This window comes from Pituophis catenifer, unplaced genomic scaffold (assembly GCF_029215685.1).
Source record: "Pituophis catenifer annectens isolate HBS135680 unplaced genomic scaffold, rPitCat1.0.hap2 SCAF_3, whole genome shotgun sequence".
Lineage (NCBI taxonomy): Eukaryota > Metazoa > Chordata > Lepidosauria > Squamata > Colubridae > Pituophis > Pituophis catenifer.
Window position 1 is genome coordinate 162916222 of NW_027256883.1, and position 22370 is coordinate 162938591.

The 22370-nt window shown below is 38.5% G+C and overlaps 1 protein-coding gene across 1 annotated transcript in view; it reads left to right on the forward strand.

Moving 5' to 3' along the window:
- The first annotated feature begins 4884 nt into the window (after positions 1 to 4884).
- SORT1 (sortilin 1) overlaps positions 4885 to 22370 on the forward strand; it is a 42727-nt gene continuing 25241 nt past the window's right edge. The window contains exons 1-2 of the mRNA XM_070939668.1: positions 4885 to 5093; positions 21329 to 21388. Coding sequence (XP_070795769.1) covers positions 4890 to 5093; positions 21329 to 21388 — 264 coding nt within the window. The 5' untranslated portion in view covers positions 4885 to 4889. The remainder of the gene's footprint in view (positions 5094 to 21328; positions 21389 to 22370) is intronic.

Here is a 22370-nt window from a genome sequence, read left to right on the forward strand (position 1 = left end):
AATCCCAACACCTCTACAGAATGCCAATTGGAAAAAAATTCTTAAGGTTTATTGACTGCTACAAATCTTAATATTTGTAGGTTCACCATTTGCAAAGCTGATTTTTAAGGTATCTGGTGGCTTGAAGTTCATTTGGCTTGATGGCCCAAGTGGAACTCTACAGTGGATTGGAGTTATGGAAGTTGAAGTCCAAACTATTTAGAGGACACTAAGTTGCAGACATTTGCAACAAAACAATCAAGCTCAAAGAGCAGCAAGTACTTCACAGGTCAAACCTGAGCTACAATATTCTCTTCTATTAGTAACACTAAGTTGTGTTTTTGTTTATTATTCTTGTTTATTAGAAAAAAAATTCCTTGCTCTTAACCATGTTTGAATATGTTGCTTTTCTCTCTGCATGATACCTACGGTATACATGATTGCAAAAACTTGTGGTTCTTGTTGCATGACATTGTCTTTTTTTTCCATGCTTCCTTGCCAAGTTTCATGTTGCAATTTCTCTATATGCCAATTTAGTTTCCTGTTCACTTTTTCATGCACCTGCACATTACAGCATTGTTCAAAGTATAAATAATCATACTCATAAACTCATTTCTAACACACTAAACTGGCTATGTAATCATGGTCCTCTGTTATAATTAAAGAACTTGGCCACTTATGATTTGTGGGCTGTCCTTATTTCCATTTTTGTCTGTTTGATTTTCTATCTTGCTAATTCATCAGGATCCTCAAGTTTGGTCTGAAAAAATACACTAACATTTGGGCTGCATCTACATTTCACACATATAGCATTGATATAGGATGCAATATTCCCTTTTCCTTAAAAATGTTAATAAAGAATGATAGGCCCAATACTCTTCAATATCTTCATAAACTAATTAGATGATAGTTTAGAGAAACTCATCAAATTTTCAGATGACATCAAGCTGGCAAGAATAGCCAACACTTCAGATCAGTGGTCCCTACCTTTCTGGCACCAGGGACCAGTTTCATGGAAATCAATTTTTTCACAGACGTGGGGAGGGGGGAAGGTTTTGCATGCAACCTAGATCCTGCACAGGCACAGATGAAGCTTTACTTGTTTGCCTGCTGCTTTCGTGGTCCAGTTCCTAACAGGCCATGATGGATATGGCACAAGATGAAGAAGTTGTTAAATTATCAGCAGGATCATGGATGGTTGCATCTGATATGTAAAGTTCTTAAAAGACACAGGAAGTAATATGTCCCAGACTGTCATTTCATATTCAAAATTAATGAAAACCTTTTGAGTTCTCTGCAATTCATGCGAGATCAAACAAAGAAGGAAGTGAGACCGGAAGAGAAAGAAAGGTGGCAACATGTGAAATTACATGTAAATTGTTTGTAGAGACAAATTACAGAGGTCTTTGCATTAATCTGTAACAATTGCTGCACATTTTAGGTCACTCCCAACAAGGGCCTAATCCTTTTTCTTGGTAAAAAAAAACACCTGGAATTAATCATTTTGTTAATCTGAACTGAACTGGGACATGTACCAATCAAACTGAATTTAAAGTACTCCAAACAGTTTTATATATAACTGTATAAATCAACTGTGTTGATGTAAACTAGATTGTGTTTTAGCTTATTTTTAAATTATTTTTATATATTAGTGTTCATTTTCTCTTATTTCCATAACTATTCATTACTCCCAAAGTGCATTATATGATGTGTACATGATGAGTTGATCTAACGTGAGTTGAATATAACTCCTGATGAATTCATGGGCATGCCCACATACAAAAGTGGTTTATCACTGCCTTCTTCAGGGTTCCACCCAACCACACTAATTATTTCCATAGTTTACAGTAAATGTTTCTCAACCTCAGCAATTTCAAACTGCATGGATTTCAATATTCAGCATGCTAGCTGGAGAATGATATAGGGTCTCCTGCTTTTGAGCCAGGGGCTGGACTAGAAGATCCAAGGTCCCTTCCAATTCTATCATTCTGTTATTCTTATTCTGAATTATGGAAGTGGAAGTCCACAAACTTAAAGTCGCTGAGATTGAGAAACACTAGTTTAGTGACTAACACTGCTTTGGTCACACTGATGGATGATCTCTGGCGAGGCCGAGATGGGGGTAATTCCTCCATCTTAGTGCTACTTGACCTCTCAGCGGCTTTCGATACCATTGACCATGGTATCCTTCTGGGACGACTAAGGGAGCTGGGAGTGGGAGGCACCGTGTTACGGTGGTTCTCCTCCTACCTCTCTGGTCAGTCACAGTTGGTGTTGGTAGGACGACAGAGGTCGACCCCTAGGTTCCTCATCTGCGGGGTGCCTCAGGGCTCGGTCCTCTCTCCCCTCCTATTTAACATCTACATGAAGCCGCTGGGTGAGATCATCCAATGATACGGGGTGAGGTATCAGCAATACGCTGATGATACCCAGCTGTATATCTCTACCCTGCGTCAATTCAGTGATGCGGTGGATGTGATGTGCTGGTGCCTGGAGGCTGTGAGGATCTGGATGGGAGTCAACAGGCTCAGACTTAACCCAGACAAGACCGAATGGCTGTGGGTATTGCCTCCTAAAGACTATGTTGACTGTCCATCCTTGGTTCTGGGGGCGGGGAGAAATTGTCCCCCTCAGAACGGGCTCGCAATTTGGGTGTCCTCCTAGACTCACAGCTAAGATTAGAGCAACATCTGATAGCTGTGGCTAGGGGGACCTTTGCACAGGTTCGCCTAGGTGCACCAATTGCGACCCTACTTGGATCGGGAGGCTCTCCTCACAGTCACTCATGCCCTTGTCACCTCATGGTTAGATTATTGCAACGTGCTCTACATGGGGCTACCCTTGAAAAGTGTTCGGAGACTACAGTTGGTCCAGAACGCAGCCGCGCGAGCTGTCGTGGGTGCACCTAGGTACACCCACATTACACCAATTCTCCACGAGCTGCACTGGCTCCCTATTGGTCTCTGGTCACAATTCAATGTGTTGGTTATTACCTTTAAAGTCCTACATGGCTCAGGGCCAGGTTATCTTCGAGACCGCCTTCTACTGCATAGCGCCCAGCGACCGGTAAGATCCCACAGAGTTGGTCTCCTCTGGGTCCCATCAGCTAAACAATGCCAGCTGGCGGGCCCACGGGGGAGGGCCTTCTCTGTGGCTGCCCCAGCTCTCTGGAACTAGTTACCTCCTGAGGTCCGGACCATCCCCACCCTATTGGCCTTCTGAAAAGCGGTGAAGACCTGGCTTTTCCAGCAGGCCTGGGCCGTTGATCTCACTCTTGCAATCCGGCGAGATCCGGCCATGAATGGTATGAATGAGTTTTAATGTTTTTAATGTTTTTAATTTTTAAATATTTTTATTAGGATTTTAAATGTATTGTGAGCCGCCCTGAGTCTTCGGAGGGGGGCGGCATATAAATTGAATTAAATTGAAATTGAAAATTGAATAGAGATTCTTGGAGGTGTCCCATCCACTACTTACCAGGACTATCCTGCTTAATTTCTGTCATAATGTACCATAGTTACCCTTTAATACAAGCCTTACGACCACAATTGAGTCCAAATTTTTTTTTGTTAAGTGAGACATTTGTTAAAACCATTTAGCTGTGTTAAAAATGCCCCATTTTAAAACCTTCCTTGCCAGTTGTTAAGTGTATCACTGCAATTGTTAAGTTAGTAACACGGTTGTTAAGTGAATCTGGCTTCCCTATTGACATAGTTTGTCAGAAGGTCACAAAAGGTGATCACACGTTCCCAGTACACTGAAACAGTCATAAATATGAGTCGATTGCCAAGGTCTGAATTTTGATCGCATGACCATAGGGATGCTGCAATGGTCATAAATGTGAAAAACGGTCATAAGTCACTTTTTCAATGCTGTTGTAGCTTTGAAGAATCACTAAACGAACTGTTGTAAATCAAGGATTATCTATAATCTTGTCATATATTAAATGATTCTCTAAATTTATATTAATTTATATTGATATTGTTTCTTGATTGCTTATTTGTACCCTATGATTATCATTAAGTGTTGCACCTTATGATTCTTGGTGAATGTATCTTTTCTTTTATGTACACTGAGAGCATATGCACCAAGACAAATTCCTTGTGTGTCCAATCACACTTGGCCAATAAAAAATTCTATTCTATTCTATTCTATTCTATTCTATTCTATTCTATTCTATTCTATTCTATTCTATTCTATTCTATTCTATTCTATTCTAAAGATCTGCAGAAAAGACTGAGGAACTAGGCTGGACTAGAAGACCTCCAAGGTCCCTTCCAGCTTTATTCTGATTCTGATTCCTATCTTGGCCAGCTTTAAACCTCTACTTCGCCAATGAGAAAACGCTTGATAGGAGAGAGCGCCCCGTCCTACTATTCGTTCCGACCGCACACAATGGATGAAAGCCGGCTTTACCCTTTATTTTAAAAAAAGGACAAAAACAAAACTTGTCGGCTTCGTCTCCTAGCAACAGGAGTAAAGCCTTCTCGTGAAGCCTTAAATTACACGGAAAATGTGAAAGAAGAAAACACTTGCAGGAAATCAACCAATGAGCAAAGCGCTTTTCAAAGTGGGGTGATATTGACCAGCCGGATCATTTAAAGAGAGGAGGCTGTTAATAGGAGTAGCCAATGGCCGCTGGCCGGTGGGATAAAGTGTCCACTGTGCCGAGATTGGCAGTTCAGCGAGCCGCTTAAAAAACAGAAGCGGGGATAGCTGAGCGAATGGGAAAAAAGCTCCAGGAGAGGTTGGCCGGCGGTTGAAAGTCGGGCAGATTGACGTGCGCGGCAGCCAATGGCTTTCGCATACCTGTATTGGCGCATCCCAATGAGGCGTTCGTGGCTCGGGCGGCAGGTGAGCCAGTTCCCCGAGCGCGGAGCGGAGTTTGGTGGTTGGGACCGCGGAGAGAGATGTTGTTGTCGCCGTCCTTGGTGCGCGCAGGGCTGCTGCCGCTGCTGGTCCTGGCGGCTCCGCTCTACGGCCGAGAGATCCGGTTCGGGGCGAAGGCTCTGCGGGTCCGGCGGGGGTTACGCGGCGGGGCTGAGCTGGAGACGGGATGCGGCCCGCAGGACGAGGGTTTCGGCAAGGAGGTGCTTGGCAACAACACTCACAAGGTGAGAGCAGGGAGTGGCCTTCCTGGCCGGGGCGAGAGACCAGGCTTGGGGCACTGATGGGTACAGCTAGCGCCGCCTAGGCTCGTGATGCAGAGCGGAGGGCTTTGGCTTTGGAAAACCGAACTTCCCGCTGGAGCGAGCGAGCGAGCGAGAGAATCAAGGCAGGGTCCGGCGCGATCTCTCTGCAACACGCGAGGGTCGCTTTGGTGCCTTTAAAGTGGCTCCTCTGAACATGGGCAGAGTGCTTTTTTTTTTTTTTCCTTTTGAGAACCAACACAACAGCCGTATAACCTTCTTGGTTTTCGCCCTGTTTATCTTGGACTGTAGCATGACACTCGAGCAGATCGTTTTCTTTTGTCATTGGGCAACATGACACCTAGTGTGTGTTTGGGTGTAGGGGATGTGGATGGTGATGCATACGTGGTAAAACAGCCACACCTTTTTAGATGACAAGAGAGCTGAAAGATCCGGTAGGTAGGTTAGAAGGAGTTAGGCATAAAAGTGATTTTATCTCTTTTCCCCTTTCTCCTGAGCTAAAGGCTAGGCTGGTATTCGCTGCCGTGATTAGAGAAATAGTGTGAGAAAAAGATGCACTTGACAGAATGAGACCCGTTTGGAGCTTCTGAAAATAGGGAACAATTTAGCTGGGATGCAAACATTGATGACATTCATAAAATGTAAAGGTTACCTTTAGAACATACTAAATTCTTAACCAGTCTCTGCTTTGGGTGTTAAAAAGTAATGCATACTGATTCTGAGATTAGCATTTGTATGATGGGGGCATCCTACAATAGCAGGGCTAGAAATTACTAGCTTGATTAAAATAAAAAAGTCAATTCCTATGGAGCGAGGAGTCATCAGTTATGCGATTAAATCTTAAATTATTGTATTCAGGTCCTTAATCCTATCACTACACCAGTCTTCCTCAATGCCCTATTGTTCTGATGCTATCTGGAAATGTGAAGGTTCAATGCATTTGGTGGGTACCCTCTTAGGGGGGAAAAATGTTCTATCAAGATAATATGACAGTTGGACACGGGAATGGCCCTTGACAGAAAGTAAACTGTTGAAAGCCTGAGAATAGGACTTGGTTATCCTGTTCCTGAATGCAAAAGGTATAAGACTATTCTATTTTTTATATATATCAAGCAGCGCTGCTAGGCATTTGTAACATATGATTGAAATGGAATGAAATAGTCACGTGTATCAAATACTGAACACTCAAATGTGCAAACATTGGTCTCAAGTAAGGAAAATCCGAAAACCTCAAGGGAGTTTTCTAGTTACGTTTTCCTCATTTTTTTAACCCTATCCAGTTAAATATATTCGGTTTTCATTATTTTTATTTAGTATGGTTTTGTTACATGTTTCCTCTTTTTAAAAACAATTTCTAGATGCATTCTCATTTTTAAAAAAACTTACGGTAAATATTTGCTTCCTATTTTTTTCTACTTTTCTTTGCTAAGCCTATTTTTCTTCCTTTCAAGCAGATTGCTAATTCAATTCGTCATTTATTCCCAGTATTTTTTTACTTTGATACTTGTGATATGTATAATATGATCTAACTTGATGACTTTCTTGGTGTATTTTAATGTTAGGTAACTTGAATCTATGCATTCACATGTCTGCATTGCCTCTCCCCATTTCCTTGTTTGTGTTTGTTTTGCTTAAAACAGAAAATCCCAAAGTACGCCTACATTTTATTTCTAATTTATGGAAGGCACTTAGTGATAATAACCTTATATTATTTCTAAATGTACATAACAAAGTCCAAAAATAGTTCTTAAGAAAAGAAAGAAAACCAGTTTGCATGCTAAACTTCTTCTCCATCTGTCAGTATTCTGCAAAAGCTCTTTCCTGTGGTAATAGTTTTAATTTCTGTTGTGTTATTTTTGGAATTACATTGTTGCTCACTTTTAAAATAAAATTCAGAAATGAAAAGAATAGTGAAAATCCTCTGAATTGAGCTTTATGAGTTTCATAAATATATATCTACCTTTAACAAATTACTGTTCCCATTCCTGATTACTGTTACATTTATTCTTTATTGTCCATATGGCTGATGCTGGGTTTTTTTTATTATTGTTACGGTGTATATGACAAAATAGAAAGAGCAGTTGTTTTTTCTGCCAGAGATTACTACAAGTTCTCATATGGTATTTTACTAAATTTAAGACTGAAAGCTCTGTTAAATGCAGATTGGCTCAGTTGGAATCTGGTTCAAAAATGACAGTTCAACATGAAACTATATTCAGAACTAAGTCAGAGAATCGGAACAGAAAAGAATGAAACAGGCACGTATAATAACCTCATCAACTCTGGTTCACTAATGGGGGCTCAGATGATCCACAGTTATTTACTAGGAGTTTTAGACTGTCACACATATGCAATATTCTGATTTACCAGGAAAAAAACCCTCCAACGTACAATTCAATAATCAATACCATTGACTATGGATACAGAGAGGAATATGTTGATTAGAATCATACTCATTTGCATAAGAAAATTTTCAACCCCCCCTCACATTTCTGCTTCTTATAATAATTATTTTTCCTATAAAAGTGTTTAAATATTAATATGTACATCACTTTCAAAATCCGCTAAGGTACAATATTGGCTCTAAAGCAGTTATGACAAAGCACATTGAGGCAAATTATAGTCAGATAAATCAATACCAATATTATCTATCATATATTTAATGGTAATAATACACCAGATATTACACAAAATACAAAAGCAGCACAATTTCTACTGAGAAAGAACACAATAAACAGCATGTCAGAAGAACATTATTTTCTTTCCACGATCTGCAGCTGTGTTTAATATGTATAATGATCATATCAAGTGGAAAGTTTATCATAGTTTACTAAGGGAAACCTATGTATTTTCTTCTTGTTGTGGTCTGTTCATTTTAATTAAACTAGTTTACAGTATGTATTTCTAGCTTAGTTTCTCAATTGAAATCCTGAGAGGAAAAGTTGTGATCTTAAGCTCATACTCTTTTTAGTTAGGACAAGTATCAACTGTGTTAGGTAACAGTTGGTATGCATTTGTATATGTACTTCTAATAACATTATTGTACATGGTTGAGTTAAAGAAACAATATATTGCAACAGAAATAATTCTAATGAGTTAATGAAATATTTTTAAAATATTAAGAAAATGCTATATATAGTAAACCTAAAATCTTATCTATCTTAATTATCTTCTGCAATGTTTAAATTTAAAATTAAATTTTGCAGTTTATGTATTGCAGAACTTTCAGTTTTTGAATACTTATTAATCCATCTGCAGCTAAACACTTACCTGAAAAAAATATTTATAATTCAGAAAAATCATATAATTATGTCCAATGGATAAAAAATATATATTTTGGGATATGTGAAAAAAGAGTATCCAGTATCAGGGAATCTGTGTCCTTATGTATAATTTGATGACAATTTACTTTTTCACTTTTCCTCCCCCTCTTGTCCATGAATTGTATTTTTTAAAAATTTGTGTTTTGTAACAAATCAATGTTTATATATCTATTAAGAGTATCATATCTCAATTTGTATCTTTGTGTATTCATTTGTATGAATTATAAAGGGGTTGCCTCCCTTCCCCCAAGGTCTGACTTTTCTAGTTATTTTTTTAGGAGCTCGAAGTAGGAAGTCAGGTGAAATATTCATTTCATACTCTTGCTGGCCAAGGCGGAGATCTGGCCTTAATAGAAAGGGAAAACCTGACCAACTGGTAAGACAATGGGCCTGCAGTTAGTATGTTTTCTTTAGGCTATTTGTGGCATAGGTTTCACAGTATGGGAATTATGTTAAGGTTAATTTGCCAACTTGTTTAAAGTTTCTTTTCCCTTTTTTCCTGCTTTAGGGGGCTTTATTCAAAATATCTAACTATCCATTAAAATGTGTGTCACTGGTACTATAGATATTTTTCTTAATATGAAGATAATTTAAAGCAAGATTTGGCTGATCTTAGAAAAACTTAGCTGGATCAGACCTGGTGAATATTTAACAAGAGTCTATTAAGAAATCTTAAGAGTTATAAGCTTTGTCTGAGAAGTTGGAAAACATTCTGAAAGAAAACAGCTGCAAACCACATCCACATATTGCCAAGAAAGCTTTGTTGAGTGGTCACCAGTAATAGAGATTGAGTTGAAGTAGTCTCTATCCGATCTGCCTGTATTAGATTGCAATTCCCATTGTCTTTTACCATTATCCATACTGGGAAATCTGAGTTTGATATTTGGAGACCTACATCTGCCTTCTTTTATCTTCTCCTTTCATCTATTCCTGCTTTTCCCCTGTTTGCCCTAAAATGTCATTGTTATTAAAGTGCCAGCTTTAAGTAGAGCTTTGGAAGTTGGAAATCATTTCTTGTTATGTGATGTATCTCAGATATTCAGCTTTCAGTTATGATAAGCTTCTAAAAGCTATTTATTTATTTTTGCTGGAATGGAAAGGAATTGAGATCTGGTTTAATTCCATCTGCTGCTGAACTGTGAAATACTTGGATACTTCGCTCGCCAGCCCTTTGCCTTCAGCTTACACAAGGTTATTTTTCATCTGTTTCAATGCAAAGCTTCTATGATAAAAGAACCTCACAAGAGCTTGGACGTCTCAGCACGTGAAAGAATGTGGAATTGTTTGCTTGTAGTGTCTGTTCGGTTGTTATCTGTAATAGAATAGACAGTGCCTGTTGGAGACTAGAAAGCTAACAATGGCTTTCACAATGTTCTTACAGACTTTTTGCACATTTAAAAAGAAATAGTTAAAATTATATCTGAACCTCATGCTGCTGTCTCACACCCATTGTATCAGCTAACTAGGACTCTTCTTCCAAATATAAATAGTTATTTAAAATTTAAAAGTGCAGCCAAAAATTGTCTTTTAAAAAATATGTATTTTGTGAGTGTTGTGGCTTCTGGAACTCTCTCAGGAGATGCCATTCTTTGTTTCTCATTAATCATCCTCTAAAAATTGAGGATTCTTTTTAGCAGTGCCACCTTTACTATTTTATTATTTTACATATTTTTATTACTGCTGTTGTGTTTTATGTTTTTGTTATGGCTTGTTGTGAGATGTCAGAGGGTAGTTGGAAATCATTTCTGCACCAATGATTTATAACATTACATGTGGTGATATTGTTTGCAATAAATATACTCTTGAGAAGAATGAATTACAATGCTAATACTGTAGTTATATGTAGGAGTTCTTTATATTTAGACGTGTAGGCAACCCTGAAAAAAAAAATCAAAGCTGTTTTGTGTGTCTATCTCAAGCCGTACTTTAATCTTAGGTCATCATGATATCACTTTTAGTAAGGAGGGCAGTGTATAATTTCTGGCTCAGTAAACTGGTGAGACCAGTTTTTCAGGGTTTGAATAAGTTTCTAAGAGTGCTAAACTTTCCCTGCCTTTTTTCTTGGACAAGAAAGGTTTGAATGGTTAGATACTGTGTTTTTATTTAGGTACTTCGCTATGGAAGATGGTAAGAAGAACTACATATTTCAGAAAGTATATATTACATTGAAAAGGGATGAAGCCTTGATAGGGGATGAAGTTTCAGGGATTTAATACATAATAAGTATGTAATCCTTACAACCTTTCCTCTCTGCAAAATACACATTGCGTTGCACTACCACAGTTTGGTAACTAGTATCATTGGTTCTTGAGGCTTCAGAAATACTCCTGGAATAAGTGATGCTGAAGAGGTTGTTTCCCTATTTTTCTGTTAGGTTATTTCTTGAGTGCCACAGTGTTGGAATTAAATTACTAATAATTTCTCCTCTGATATGTGTTCCTTGCTGTTTCCATTCTGGCCCTAATGAGAAGCTATCTTGGAAGAATTCTGGTAAGTCATCAATAGTGAGTCTTACTTACAGCAAAGTCAGTGTTTATTGCACCCAGTTGTGAAAAGGCAGAACATCTTTTTCTTGTAGTCAGAGCACCCATGTTCTAGATTTCTCTTGTTTTGGCAATAGGTTAGATACCTAGTTGCTTTTCTTAGACCAGGAGAGAACTAACTCTCACAATTATTTTCAGTCTTCCTGAAGTGAAATTGCAGAAAGCATAATTAATGCTGATATGCCCAATTTCTCATCCCCTTCAGGTTCTGAATTATAAATTGCGAATACTGCTCGCTATTACTAGTGTTAGGACCATATTCAGCATACGCCTTTTGAGATGAGTCACCTCACTTGAGATATTGGCAGTTCTACCAGTATCATTTGTTAGGATGGAAGACTTGAGGAAAAGGTTGGTCTAGCAATCTTGCAGATTTATTTTAATGCTTTGGGCACTGGGGAAACTATATCCTGCCTCACAGTAATCTCACATATGATGGTTATGACATTGCCATAAGTGCTTTCCTTTCACTGCACTATCCCTCCTGCATAATTGTGGATGTTAAACATCATCAGAATTTATAAATTACAGTTCTCCAGATGACAGATATGCTCTGGAAGTGCCATCTGAATGATTCAATGGTAATTGAACTGCCTTAAGTCAAGATCTAGGCAAATGCTGTGATCCTGCTATTTACTGTAGTCTTCCAGAAAGATTGTGACACTGAAGTGCTAATGACACTAATTTGTGAACTTTATAGTAATTCTGGCAAAATAAAGTGCTAAGCTATGCTTTTCGCTCTTGTTGAATGCTAAATGAGTTATTAATAGTGAGGAATCTCAAGTAAACAATCTGGATTTTGAATGTCTGTTTTATTGAAGATCTGAATTTCCCCAGCTGTTCCCCAGCTAACATATCATTACTGCTGCATTTCAGCTTGGCAGCCTCTCATGTAACCCTTCATATTATTGCTAAGGTAGTAGTGATGCAGGTGCAGTGTTTTCATAGCTATAAGATGCAGATGTAGATGATATATGCAGTTTGGTGCTAGTATTTGTGCTGCTGTGTACCATATTGCATAATTTATTTTAATGTTGAGTCAATTATTTTAAAGCATTATTGTTTGATTAATTTTGGAAGAAATGAGAAACGGGGGTATTAAACTATGACCCCTATGTAGTAGTAGAGAATCTTTCAGAGTTGCATAAGGAAGGATTGCTATCTTTGCAGCTGTATGATGATAACATGATTTAAAAGCAATTTAATTCCAAGCAAATATGAACCTCTTAAATCAGCTTTGGCTAGATATTATTGGATCTGCTATGCATTGGATCTACTATGCATATAACTATGTCAAGGCATGTATGGTCAAATAACACAAATGCAGTACCAGATTTAGGGACAGAAGAAGATCTCATCATACATGCTGTGCATAGAAGCAGTGAAGAAATTAGTTCAAGGAGACTTAAGCATAAAGAGTAAACATTATTAATGTTCCACATATATTTATAGAAAGAAAAAAATGACTAATACATCTTTTAACTTGAACAGTGAACTGACAGTATAATCAAATGATTATTAATACTAATGACAGAATAAAACAAAATGGCGATGCGAAATTCAATTTGTTGAATAAGATGCGGAAAAATGGCTAGACTAAAGGTAGGGTATTGATTGAAGATCTAACTGTACTAGTTAGATGACAAGTCAGCTTCTGTTTGAATACTTCTGGAGAAGGAGAATCTACCCACCTCCCAAGCTAGTAGTTTCTATTGTTGAACAGCTCTTATCTTAAAGGAGCCTTGGTAGTACAAGGGTTTGAGGCACCCTGTTATTAAGCTGCTTAAGACCAGCTGCCTGCAATTACTGCAGGGTTCGAATCTCGCCAAGGCTCAAGGTTGACTCAGCCTTCCATCCTTTCTAAGGTAGGTAAATTGAGGACCCAGTTGTGGGGGCAATAAGCTGACTTTGTATAAATATACAAAAAGGATGAAGGCTATTGCTTAATGCATTGTAAGCTGCCCTGAGTCTCCGGAGAAGGGCGGCATATAAATCAAATTATCATTATGGTGTTCAATTGAACTCTATATTCTTCAATGTAAACTGACTGTCATATGTTCTAGACTACAGCAATGCTGCTCAAGTCTATCTTGTTTTCTACATGAGGATTCTTCACGTTTATTTTTGCCAGGCTAAACAAACCCAACACTTCCAACTGTTCCTCCTGGGTTTTTATTTTTTTTTATTTTTGTTTTTCAAAACACACAAAACAAAATATTGACAAAACGCTCAAGTACACTTACAAAAATTTAAACAAATATCTTGTTTTCATTCCATGAATATATTTGTCAATGTCCTTCCTAAACTGCAGCGCCAAGAACTTGGCGATGTATTCTAGATGTAATCTGAACAATGCAAAATAGAGAGGAGGAAAGTGGGGGTGGTTCTGTTGATCTTAACCCATTCCTTCTGGGGAATGCAGTTTTGAGTTTTTCTGTGTATGCATCATATTCTTGGCTCATGCCCAGCTTGTGCTTCATCAAGCTATCCCAATAATTTTCTCATGTACTGCTGTGTGGTATCCCCCATTCTGTATACATATCTTTAATTTTTCCTACTCAAATTATTATGTTTGTTGTACTGAAATTAATTTGGCTAGCTTATGCCTATTGCCGCAATACTGTTCTACAAGATGTTTACTATCCTTCCTTATTTTGTGTTGTCAAGAAGTTTGATAAACCCAATTTTAACCCCTTCTCTTAATTTAGAAATATATTGAATAGCACAGGCTTGAGGAGAGCTCTGCAATACACAGCTCAAGACCTCTTTCAACTTTGATGAAGGGCTATTTACATAAACTTGTTGGATATGATTATTTAACTATTTTATAGCTGAAGCCATCTGTTTTTCATTTTCTCTTTGTGTTCCTTTTAACTCTTCCTGTTCCTTGTGCATTTATAGAGGACCCAGATTGTTGGGGGCAATATGCTGTCTCTGTAAACTGCTTAGAGAGGGCTGAAAAATACTTTGAAGCAGTATATAAAACTTAAGTGCTAGTGCTATAATGATTTTGCAAACTGCCCTCCTTTTTCTTCTTCCAGAGAATGGTATGCAATCGTACTTCCACCATCTTAATTTTGAGAACTCCTCAATCCTCTAACTTAAAGCACCTTTATGGATATTAAAAGGTGCTTTAAAAGTTATGCTGCAGTACCTTCAATAAGGTACCACAAGAACCAGCAAAACTAAATCCACAACCATCATCAATTCTAGAATGGCAGAAATGTTAAAGCCTATAATCTCAGTGCAAGTCTGTAACATATATCCAGTTTTAATAAATGAATATAAACTTAGAATACTCTCGTGTCTGCAAACTAACAAGGCAGGGGGATTTCCCTAATAGATTCAGTTAAAATCAGTATTTTAATTGGATTGTGAAATACATCAGCAAACTGCAGCTGTTGCAGTATGGGAACCAAATATCTGAAGAAATTTGAAGAATTAGGCACTTGAGATTCAACATGATTAGGAGTTTTCCAACTTTCTCTAAAAAGTATTTGTCATGTAATTTACTCATTCTGCAATCCATAACTGTTAGTATGCAAATGTTTTATAGCTTGATGTATAGCTTGATTTAATTGATGTAAAATTGCTGAGAATTTAAGCAGCAAACTCTCCATATATTTATGAATGTGGGGTTTATAAATGTTATTTAGTACCTTAATATGGGATACGGTCTATCTACATATATATAGGTAGACTGTACATGAGTGTAAATGGACTCCAGAGGATGATAGAGGACAGGAAGGCGTGGAGGAACGTTGTCCATGGGGTCGTGATGGGTCGGACGCAACTTCGCCATTAATAACAACAACAAGACTGTACATAAATATACTTTTTATAAATATAATTTATAAGAAGGCCCTGAGAAATAAAGAAATCAAGAAAATTGATGGAAGCAATATCCATAATAATTATGTCAGGAATGCTTGTGAGCAACAGAAAAAAATCCTTATTAAAAACCAACTAATATATTAGGACAGTGTTTCCCAAAGTGTGGTACGCGTACCCCCAGGGGTACGGGAAGAGTTTGGTGGGGGTACGCGTTGCACCGGAGTTTGGTGGGGATCACGTGGGAATATCCACTGCACCGTGCTTAGCTGCGCCCACAGAACAAGGAAAGAAATAGGCGCATATCGCAGTTTTTACATGGGAACTGGGGCCATTGTACATCATATTGCAACTCATTATGGCGGGAACTTCTGCGCATCCTTCGCACAGCTCGGGTTCGGCCATTTTTAAACTGCGGGAACATTAACAGACTATTGGACGTGGAACCGCATCTCAGATTAAAATTAACAACCAGGGAACCAAATTATGATGATCTGTCATCTCAACATAAACAATTTTATCCATCTCATTGAATCAAATAAATGTTCTTTATAATATAACTTTTGTTTATTTTGTGTATGTACCAAAAAAAGAAAAAATATATTTTGATTTTTATTAAAGCATATGTTTTTTATGAGGGGTACTCAGCGTTACGAAAATTATAGAAGGGGTACACATATGTCAAAAGTTTGGGAAACACTGTATTAGGAAATGCACGCACTATTAATATTGTACAAGAAAGGCAGTAAAAGCTATTAAAAACTAACAAAATAACTTCAGATGCCTAGTATACAGCTTTGTCTTGGAGTAAGAAGTCTCAAAATTAATAACATAATGCTGCAATCTCTAACAAAAGATTAAGGTGCTGTGAAAATGAGGGCTAATGTGGAAGAAATTGCAAAGTGATTCAGAGCGCAGCTGTTCTGAGGAAAGTAGGAGGAATCAAATTAATCGTCCTACAGGATTCCAGTGTACTTCTTAGACTGCTGTATCAAGAACTGACCAATGCTGATTAAAATTTCTGAATTTTATGAAGAGAATACTGTCAAAGTGAAATTATCATTGTGAGGCCAAAAAGGAACCATGGTCTTTTTATTAATAAAGTACAAGGAAATAACTTTCTGATCCTGTTGACATAAAAGAGTTGAGTGTAACCTTGGAAAAAGGAATAGGTGGCTATAGAATTAGAACCATAGTATAAAAATTGGGAGAAAAACATATAACCAAATTATTCAGTACTTACCGGTAGTTTTTTATATTCAAAGGCAAAAAAGGTGTTTTGGAGCATTCTGTGAAGCCAAAATGGCTTTAAAGACAAAATGTTACACAGTTCTATGGAGAAGTCAGTAATTCTTGAAGGGGAAAGTCTGTGGAGATTCTCAGTCATCCAGATCCTGGTTGTCCCAAAGATGCTTTTTCGGAAGGCAACTGGACTTTCTTGTTTATTTTTTTTCCTTTGAAGACGTTTCGCTTCTCATCCAAGAAGCTTCTTCAGCTCTGACTGGATGGTGAAGAACAGAAAGATTTATATTCCTTGCAGACAGCTGGTCATTTGCATTCTTTTAGGGGGTTTATCTGTAACCTCAGGGTCAGCTGAGTGGTGCAAATGGGTATGGAGACTTCTTGGCTGCGTGATGTTTTCTGCCCTGTGTCCCTTCACTCTTGGAGACAGGCCCAGGCTGTTGGGGATGAGTCTATGCTTATGATGAGTCTTCTTGCAGGGGAGTTGGCTATCACAAGGGTTCCTTGTGGGAACCCAGATTCAAATCTCTCTTCAGCCATGGAAACTTTGTCAGGTGACTTTGGGTCTATCAATTTCAGATTAGTGCAGGTAGTCCTCGACTTAACAACAGTTTGTTTAGTGACCGTTCAAAGTTACAATGGCACTGAAAAAAGTGACTCATGACCAGTTTTCACACTTACGACCGTTGTAGCATCCCCATGATCATGTGATCAAAATTTGCATGCTTGGCAACTGGTATGTAAATTGCAGTGTCCCTGGGTCACGTAATCCCCTTTTGCAACCTTTTTTGCCAGCAAAGTCAATGAAGCCAGATTTACTTAACAACAGTTTGACTAATTTAACAGTTACCATGATTCACTTAACAACAATGGCAAGAAAGTTCGTAAAACGGACAAACTCGCTTAATAAATGTTTCACTTAGCAACAGAAATTTGGGGCTCAATTGTGGTCGTCAGTCGAGGACTATCTGTATATATCATAGGGTTGGGTGATTTTTTTTTTTTTTTTAAAAAAGTAAATTGCTTTGAGCTCCTGGAGGAAATGTAGAATTAAATGGTTGGGATTCTTTTAAATATATTGTTAAGTAATATGGACAATACAGTTCATTGGGTCTCCAGTGGAGCCAGGCTCTATAAAACGCTCTATTTCAAATCAGAAGTAATAACTCTTGGTTTTCTCTTCATTTTTCTGTCTTCCTTGCTCCTGTTTTACTTGTTCTTCCACCAAATGCTTTCATCCAGTTTTACTGCTGCTTCTAAATTTTAACTGGCTGATATTTAGCAACAAAGCTAAGGATATATTTGAATCAGATACCAGCTTTTAGAATAGTTCAGGAGAAGCATTCATATTACTCCTTCTGTGCCTTTATTGAAGAAGCTGTCTGTTACACAAATAGCTCTTAGCAACCTCTTCCTCCTTCAGACTGGTTGCTAATAACAGCTATGTTTCCATAGCCAAGGGTAATTTAACCCTCATAATATCAGTTTTCTCTATTTTATACAGCTGTATAGCTATATATATTTGCTTCTTCCTTAAACTGTTGTTCATATGAAACAAAATGCTAGTTGCAATTATAATATGATTCTTATTTGTGCTGCATTAAATATATTGTGTTCAGGAAAGCAATATCAAAATGAGACTGTGTTTTGCAGCATTTCTTGTGCCATCTCCTTTCCTCTGGGAACCAACAATTGCACCTGGATTCCTGAGGATGAAGTGCTTTGTTTGGCTTTCTGAACTGTAATTGTTATGCCAATGTCTCATTGTTTAGTGTGCTTTTATTTTTCTTATTTTGAAGTGATATATACGCCTTGGAAGCTTTCATCTCATATACTTGGTGACTCAGAGGTTGTGTATTTCATATTGATTCTTACACTGATCTTGGTTGATCAGTAGTCTGTTTTCTACTTTACAACAGTGTTTGAATTGTGATATTTCTGGGCTCAGGTGCTTACGGAGCTGTTAAAGGAAGCTTTACAGCCTTTGTAGAAGAATTAGTGATTTTAATTTTGCATGTATATTTGTTTTTCTTTCTGAAATAACATTAACATATATCTTTAGGCAAACAACAATACGGTTGGCTTGTATCTTTGGAACATTAGGGGTGTCATGCCTTATGCAACACACAAGTTTATTGTGATGGCTGTGATCCTATTGAGCAAGTGTTGGCACAGACATCAGGAAATATAAATAAGAGAAGTTTGGACCATTATTCTATATTACACAGATTCTCTAATGTGGTATTCTGATTATGTATTGGAGTGGTTTTTAAAGACCAGATGCATACTGGAACGATGGATGATTGGCCTACTTAATTTATTTTTAGCTTACAGTTGCTCTGCCCAAATCATTTTTTAAGCCATCTTAGAAGAGAATGGGAAATGTGAAGAGCCTTTTTTATTTTATTTCCACTTGGGTTAAAAAAATGTTTGAGCAATCTGATCTTGTACTTGTGTCATTGAAGGAGACTACCTTAATTCTAATTAAAAAAAAGAGAGAAAAAAGACCACGGAGAAAAGAATTACAGTATTTGCATCAAGTTGGAGAGAGCTATTTAGGGTAATACCAGTAATAGTGTTAAATGGTACTTTATGAATATATGTTAATTCTGGGGAATCTATTAGTCTCAGTAATCTTTTCCCAATTTAGGGTAATTTTGAATTATTTGTAGAGCTGGATTTTGTACCAAGAATATTTAACTAAATCTGCAAAGTAAAACAGAAGGAAGTATGAGAGGAAGTACTGTAGTAATATTCTGTTCTAGAGCAAGAATGGCTTTTGCAACTGTGTTTTGCCATTACCGCCACCTGTGTATAGCTAACTAAAATGCTGACTAACAACAGAGTGATATGCTAGAACAGTGATGGCGAACCTTTTAGACACCGAGTGCCCAGACTGCGCACGTGCACATGCCCAAACTGAAAGGGGTGTGTGCGCGCAAACGTGCATACGTGGACATGCACAAACAAGTGCATGCATGGACATGTGCGAACATGCACATGCACAGACATGTGCATGCACAGACATGCACACAGATATGCGGTGACATGCACAGACATGCACGCAGAAATGCGCAGCAGAGACCCGAAGACCAGCTAGCCGCCGGGAGGTGGGGCATCCCAACACCAGCAGCGCAGCAAGAGGTAAGATCTTTTTCTTTCATGAGCTTCTGTTTCCCTGCAAACGACGAAACAGAAGCTCACAAAAGAAACGTCACGGAGATCTGACCTGTGGCGACAGCGCACATGCCAGCAGAGAGGGCTCTGCGAGCCACCTCTCGCACTCATGCCATAGGTTCGCCATCGCGGTGCTAGAATGTTATTTTAGCATTTAAATAAACATAGAAGCTTATCTAAGAGAACCTATGACATTTAACCTTGTTAACTTCAAGGCTCTTTTTTCCGCTATGTATTCTAAATGGTCTGTGATTAATGTGTATGTGTGTGTGTAGTTTTGAGAGTGGGCATCAGAATTTCATTTTTTAATGTGTGCCAGTGTATTCACAGAAAAAAGTGACAATAAATGTTATCTTATTCTTAACTTGCTCAGACTTTACTTGTAGGAAAGATGTATTTATTTGCTTCAATGAACTGACATACTTAGAAGAAGGCTTTTGAGGTTTTACATCAGCAGATTCTTATCTAAAAGAGATGTGGTATTTGATTCTGGTCAGACTTCATTTGCAGGAAGGATACATTGATAGTGCCTTAAGAGATGATTATACTGTTATCAAACCAGCTTATAGATGAAGGTATACAGAATTAATTCTGGTGAGCATATGGAAATAGAACTGCCTAGGAATTCCAGAAAAGTTTCCTGGAACAATAAAGTCACTAAGAATCAAACTCACCTCAATGGCAACTTGATCTTTATACTAAGAAAAGAGAATTATTGGTCACACTAGATGCATTTCCGGCAACGTACCTCCTTTGCATAGTTTGACAGACTTTAGTAGTTCTAGTTATAAGTAAATTTACATGAAATCTCTCCTAATTTTCCTACTTCTGTTAGTCAATAAAAATGTAGTAATATTTCAAGATTAAAAAGGGAGATGAAAATAAATGTGTTAAAATACTAAGCGGCAGACTTCTTTAAACATCCAAAATAGTCTTATCTCTGCTTTTCTCTTAAGTGTGATGCAGTCCCTCCTTCAAATCCAAGCCAAAGCATCTAGATCAGGGGTGTCAAACTCAATCTGGCCCGTGGGTTCTTAAATCCGGCTCGTGGGGCTGGCCTGGAAATATCAAAGTGGTGCCTCTGGTGGCTAAAACAGCTGCATGCGCCCCCCCCTTGCCTTGTTTTCACCCTCCATGGCCTCCTGCAGCACTCTGCTGGCCGAAAATGGCCGGCAAAGTGCTGCAGGAGGCCATGGAGGGTGAAAATGAGGCACGGGGGGGAGCACATGGACCCCCCCCCCGCCCCATTTTGGCCGGCAGGGTGCTGCAGGAGACATCCATCCTGCCACTCCCAGCCCGGAGGAGAACTACAATGCTGATCTGGCCCTCAAAGATATCCAGTTTGACACCCCTGGTCTAGAGCATGGGTGCCCAAGCTCTTGGCTTGCCTGGGCCACATTGAGTGAAGAGGAATTATCCTGGGCCACATTTAAAATATATAATATAGTTAGTGTATATAAATCACAAAATAATATTAAATGATTACAATCTTGTGGGGTTTCATTGCTAGCTATCCAGGCTGCATGTGACAGCGGGCTGGGCACGCATGCTCTAGAGCAGGGGTCTTAAACTCAATTTCATTAAGGGCCGCATCAGGGTTGTGTTTGACCTGGGGGAGGGGGCTGGGGAGGGTGTGGCCACACTCGGCGTCCCCGAGCTCCGTTTTAGCTGGCAGAGGGCTACAGGAGCCCGTCATGGTCAAAAACGGAGCCCGGATGAGCCGTGCACGGTCCTCTCAAGCTCCGTTTTTGCTGGCAGAGACACCTCGGCCAGGTCCTTTGCTGTTTCCAGGGCAGCCCCGCTGGCCAGATCAAAGCACCCTGTGGGCCAGATCTGGCCAACTGGCCTTGAGTTTGACACCCCTGCTCTAGAGAATCAACTCCATAAGGGTTATATTATCTCCATAAGTGGTATTGGGAAATTATAACTATTAAATTTAACGGGCAATAAGATTGTGAGGAATATGGTGTCCAGAAATAAGTTTCTAGGAAGAAAATTTCTTGGAAGAAAGGGAAGGGGTATTTGCTGAATAATGTCACCTACAGGAGCAGGGACTAAAATGTATTTGCAATTGTCTTTACAGCGTGTCTTCAATGACCTCAGTGGCTCAGTGTCCCTTTCCTGGATTGGAGACAGCACTGGAGTAAGTAATAAAATTGGTTGAGCAGATGTTTTAAGTATTCAGAAGGAGAAAAAGTATAATATATGAAATAGTTCCATACAGTGCTGGTTTCGTGCTTTCAAATAGAGATGCTTTTGCCTTAACCTTCCCACATAAAAAAGAATTACAGTATTTTTGCCTGGTGGGTGATAAGAAGTTATTCTCTACAGCTGCAAGCTATTCTGGTTCTTCTTTTAAATATTGCCATCTTACTCATGAACAAAGAACTATTGTGGGTGTTTTGTTGTGTAAATGAAGTGACACACAGGTTTGGTAAGTAACATATATCTACCCATTCAGGGTTGCGGGGATAATTGCTTCAGTGATGAAGCCTTATTGGTGTGGAGAAAAAAATCCCTCATATTTCTTAATGTCCTCCACAGAGCTGTTGCTTGTTCACCTCACGCTTAAAGAGAATTTTGCAATTCAAAAGCATTTTTTATTTGCATAATTTTGACAATCCTTAGACACAATTAAGATTATCCAGTGTACAGTGAAGGGCAGGTGACAATAGTAGGAAGGGCCATATAAATTATCAGCTGAGAGTTGGATTTAATTAAGCATATTGGGAGAAGATTTAGGAAGAATCATATATGTTTTTCCGGTTCTTCCTTTTAAACAAAAGGAACAAAAAGAGACACCGAGGAGCTGCCCAGTAGTATCTGATGTGGTTTTGCCAACTTCCTTTTCTTTCTTTCAAAGATAATGGAATCTTAATCTAGTTATTTCTGTCTGCTTCTCATACTCCTTTATTTAAACTACTAGGAATATCAATAACTAGGCCAACTTTTATATCAAAAAAGGTGAGTAGAGTCAGACCTGATCAATATTTAGATGAGAGACTTCTCCCACCCCCTTCAATCAATAATTCTGGAAGAATACAGTGGCAAATCACCTCTGTGCCAATAAAATGTATGATCATGTTCATGTAGTCACTGGGAGCTGAACTCAGTCCATTGGAGAT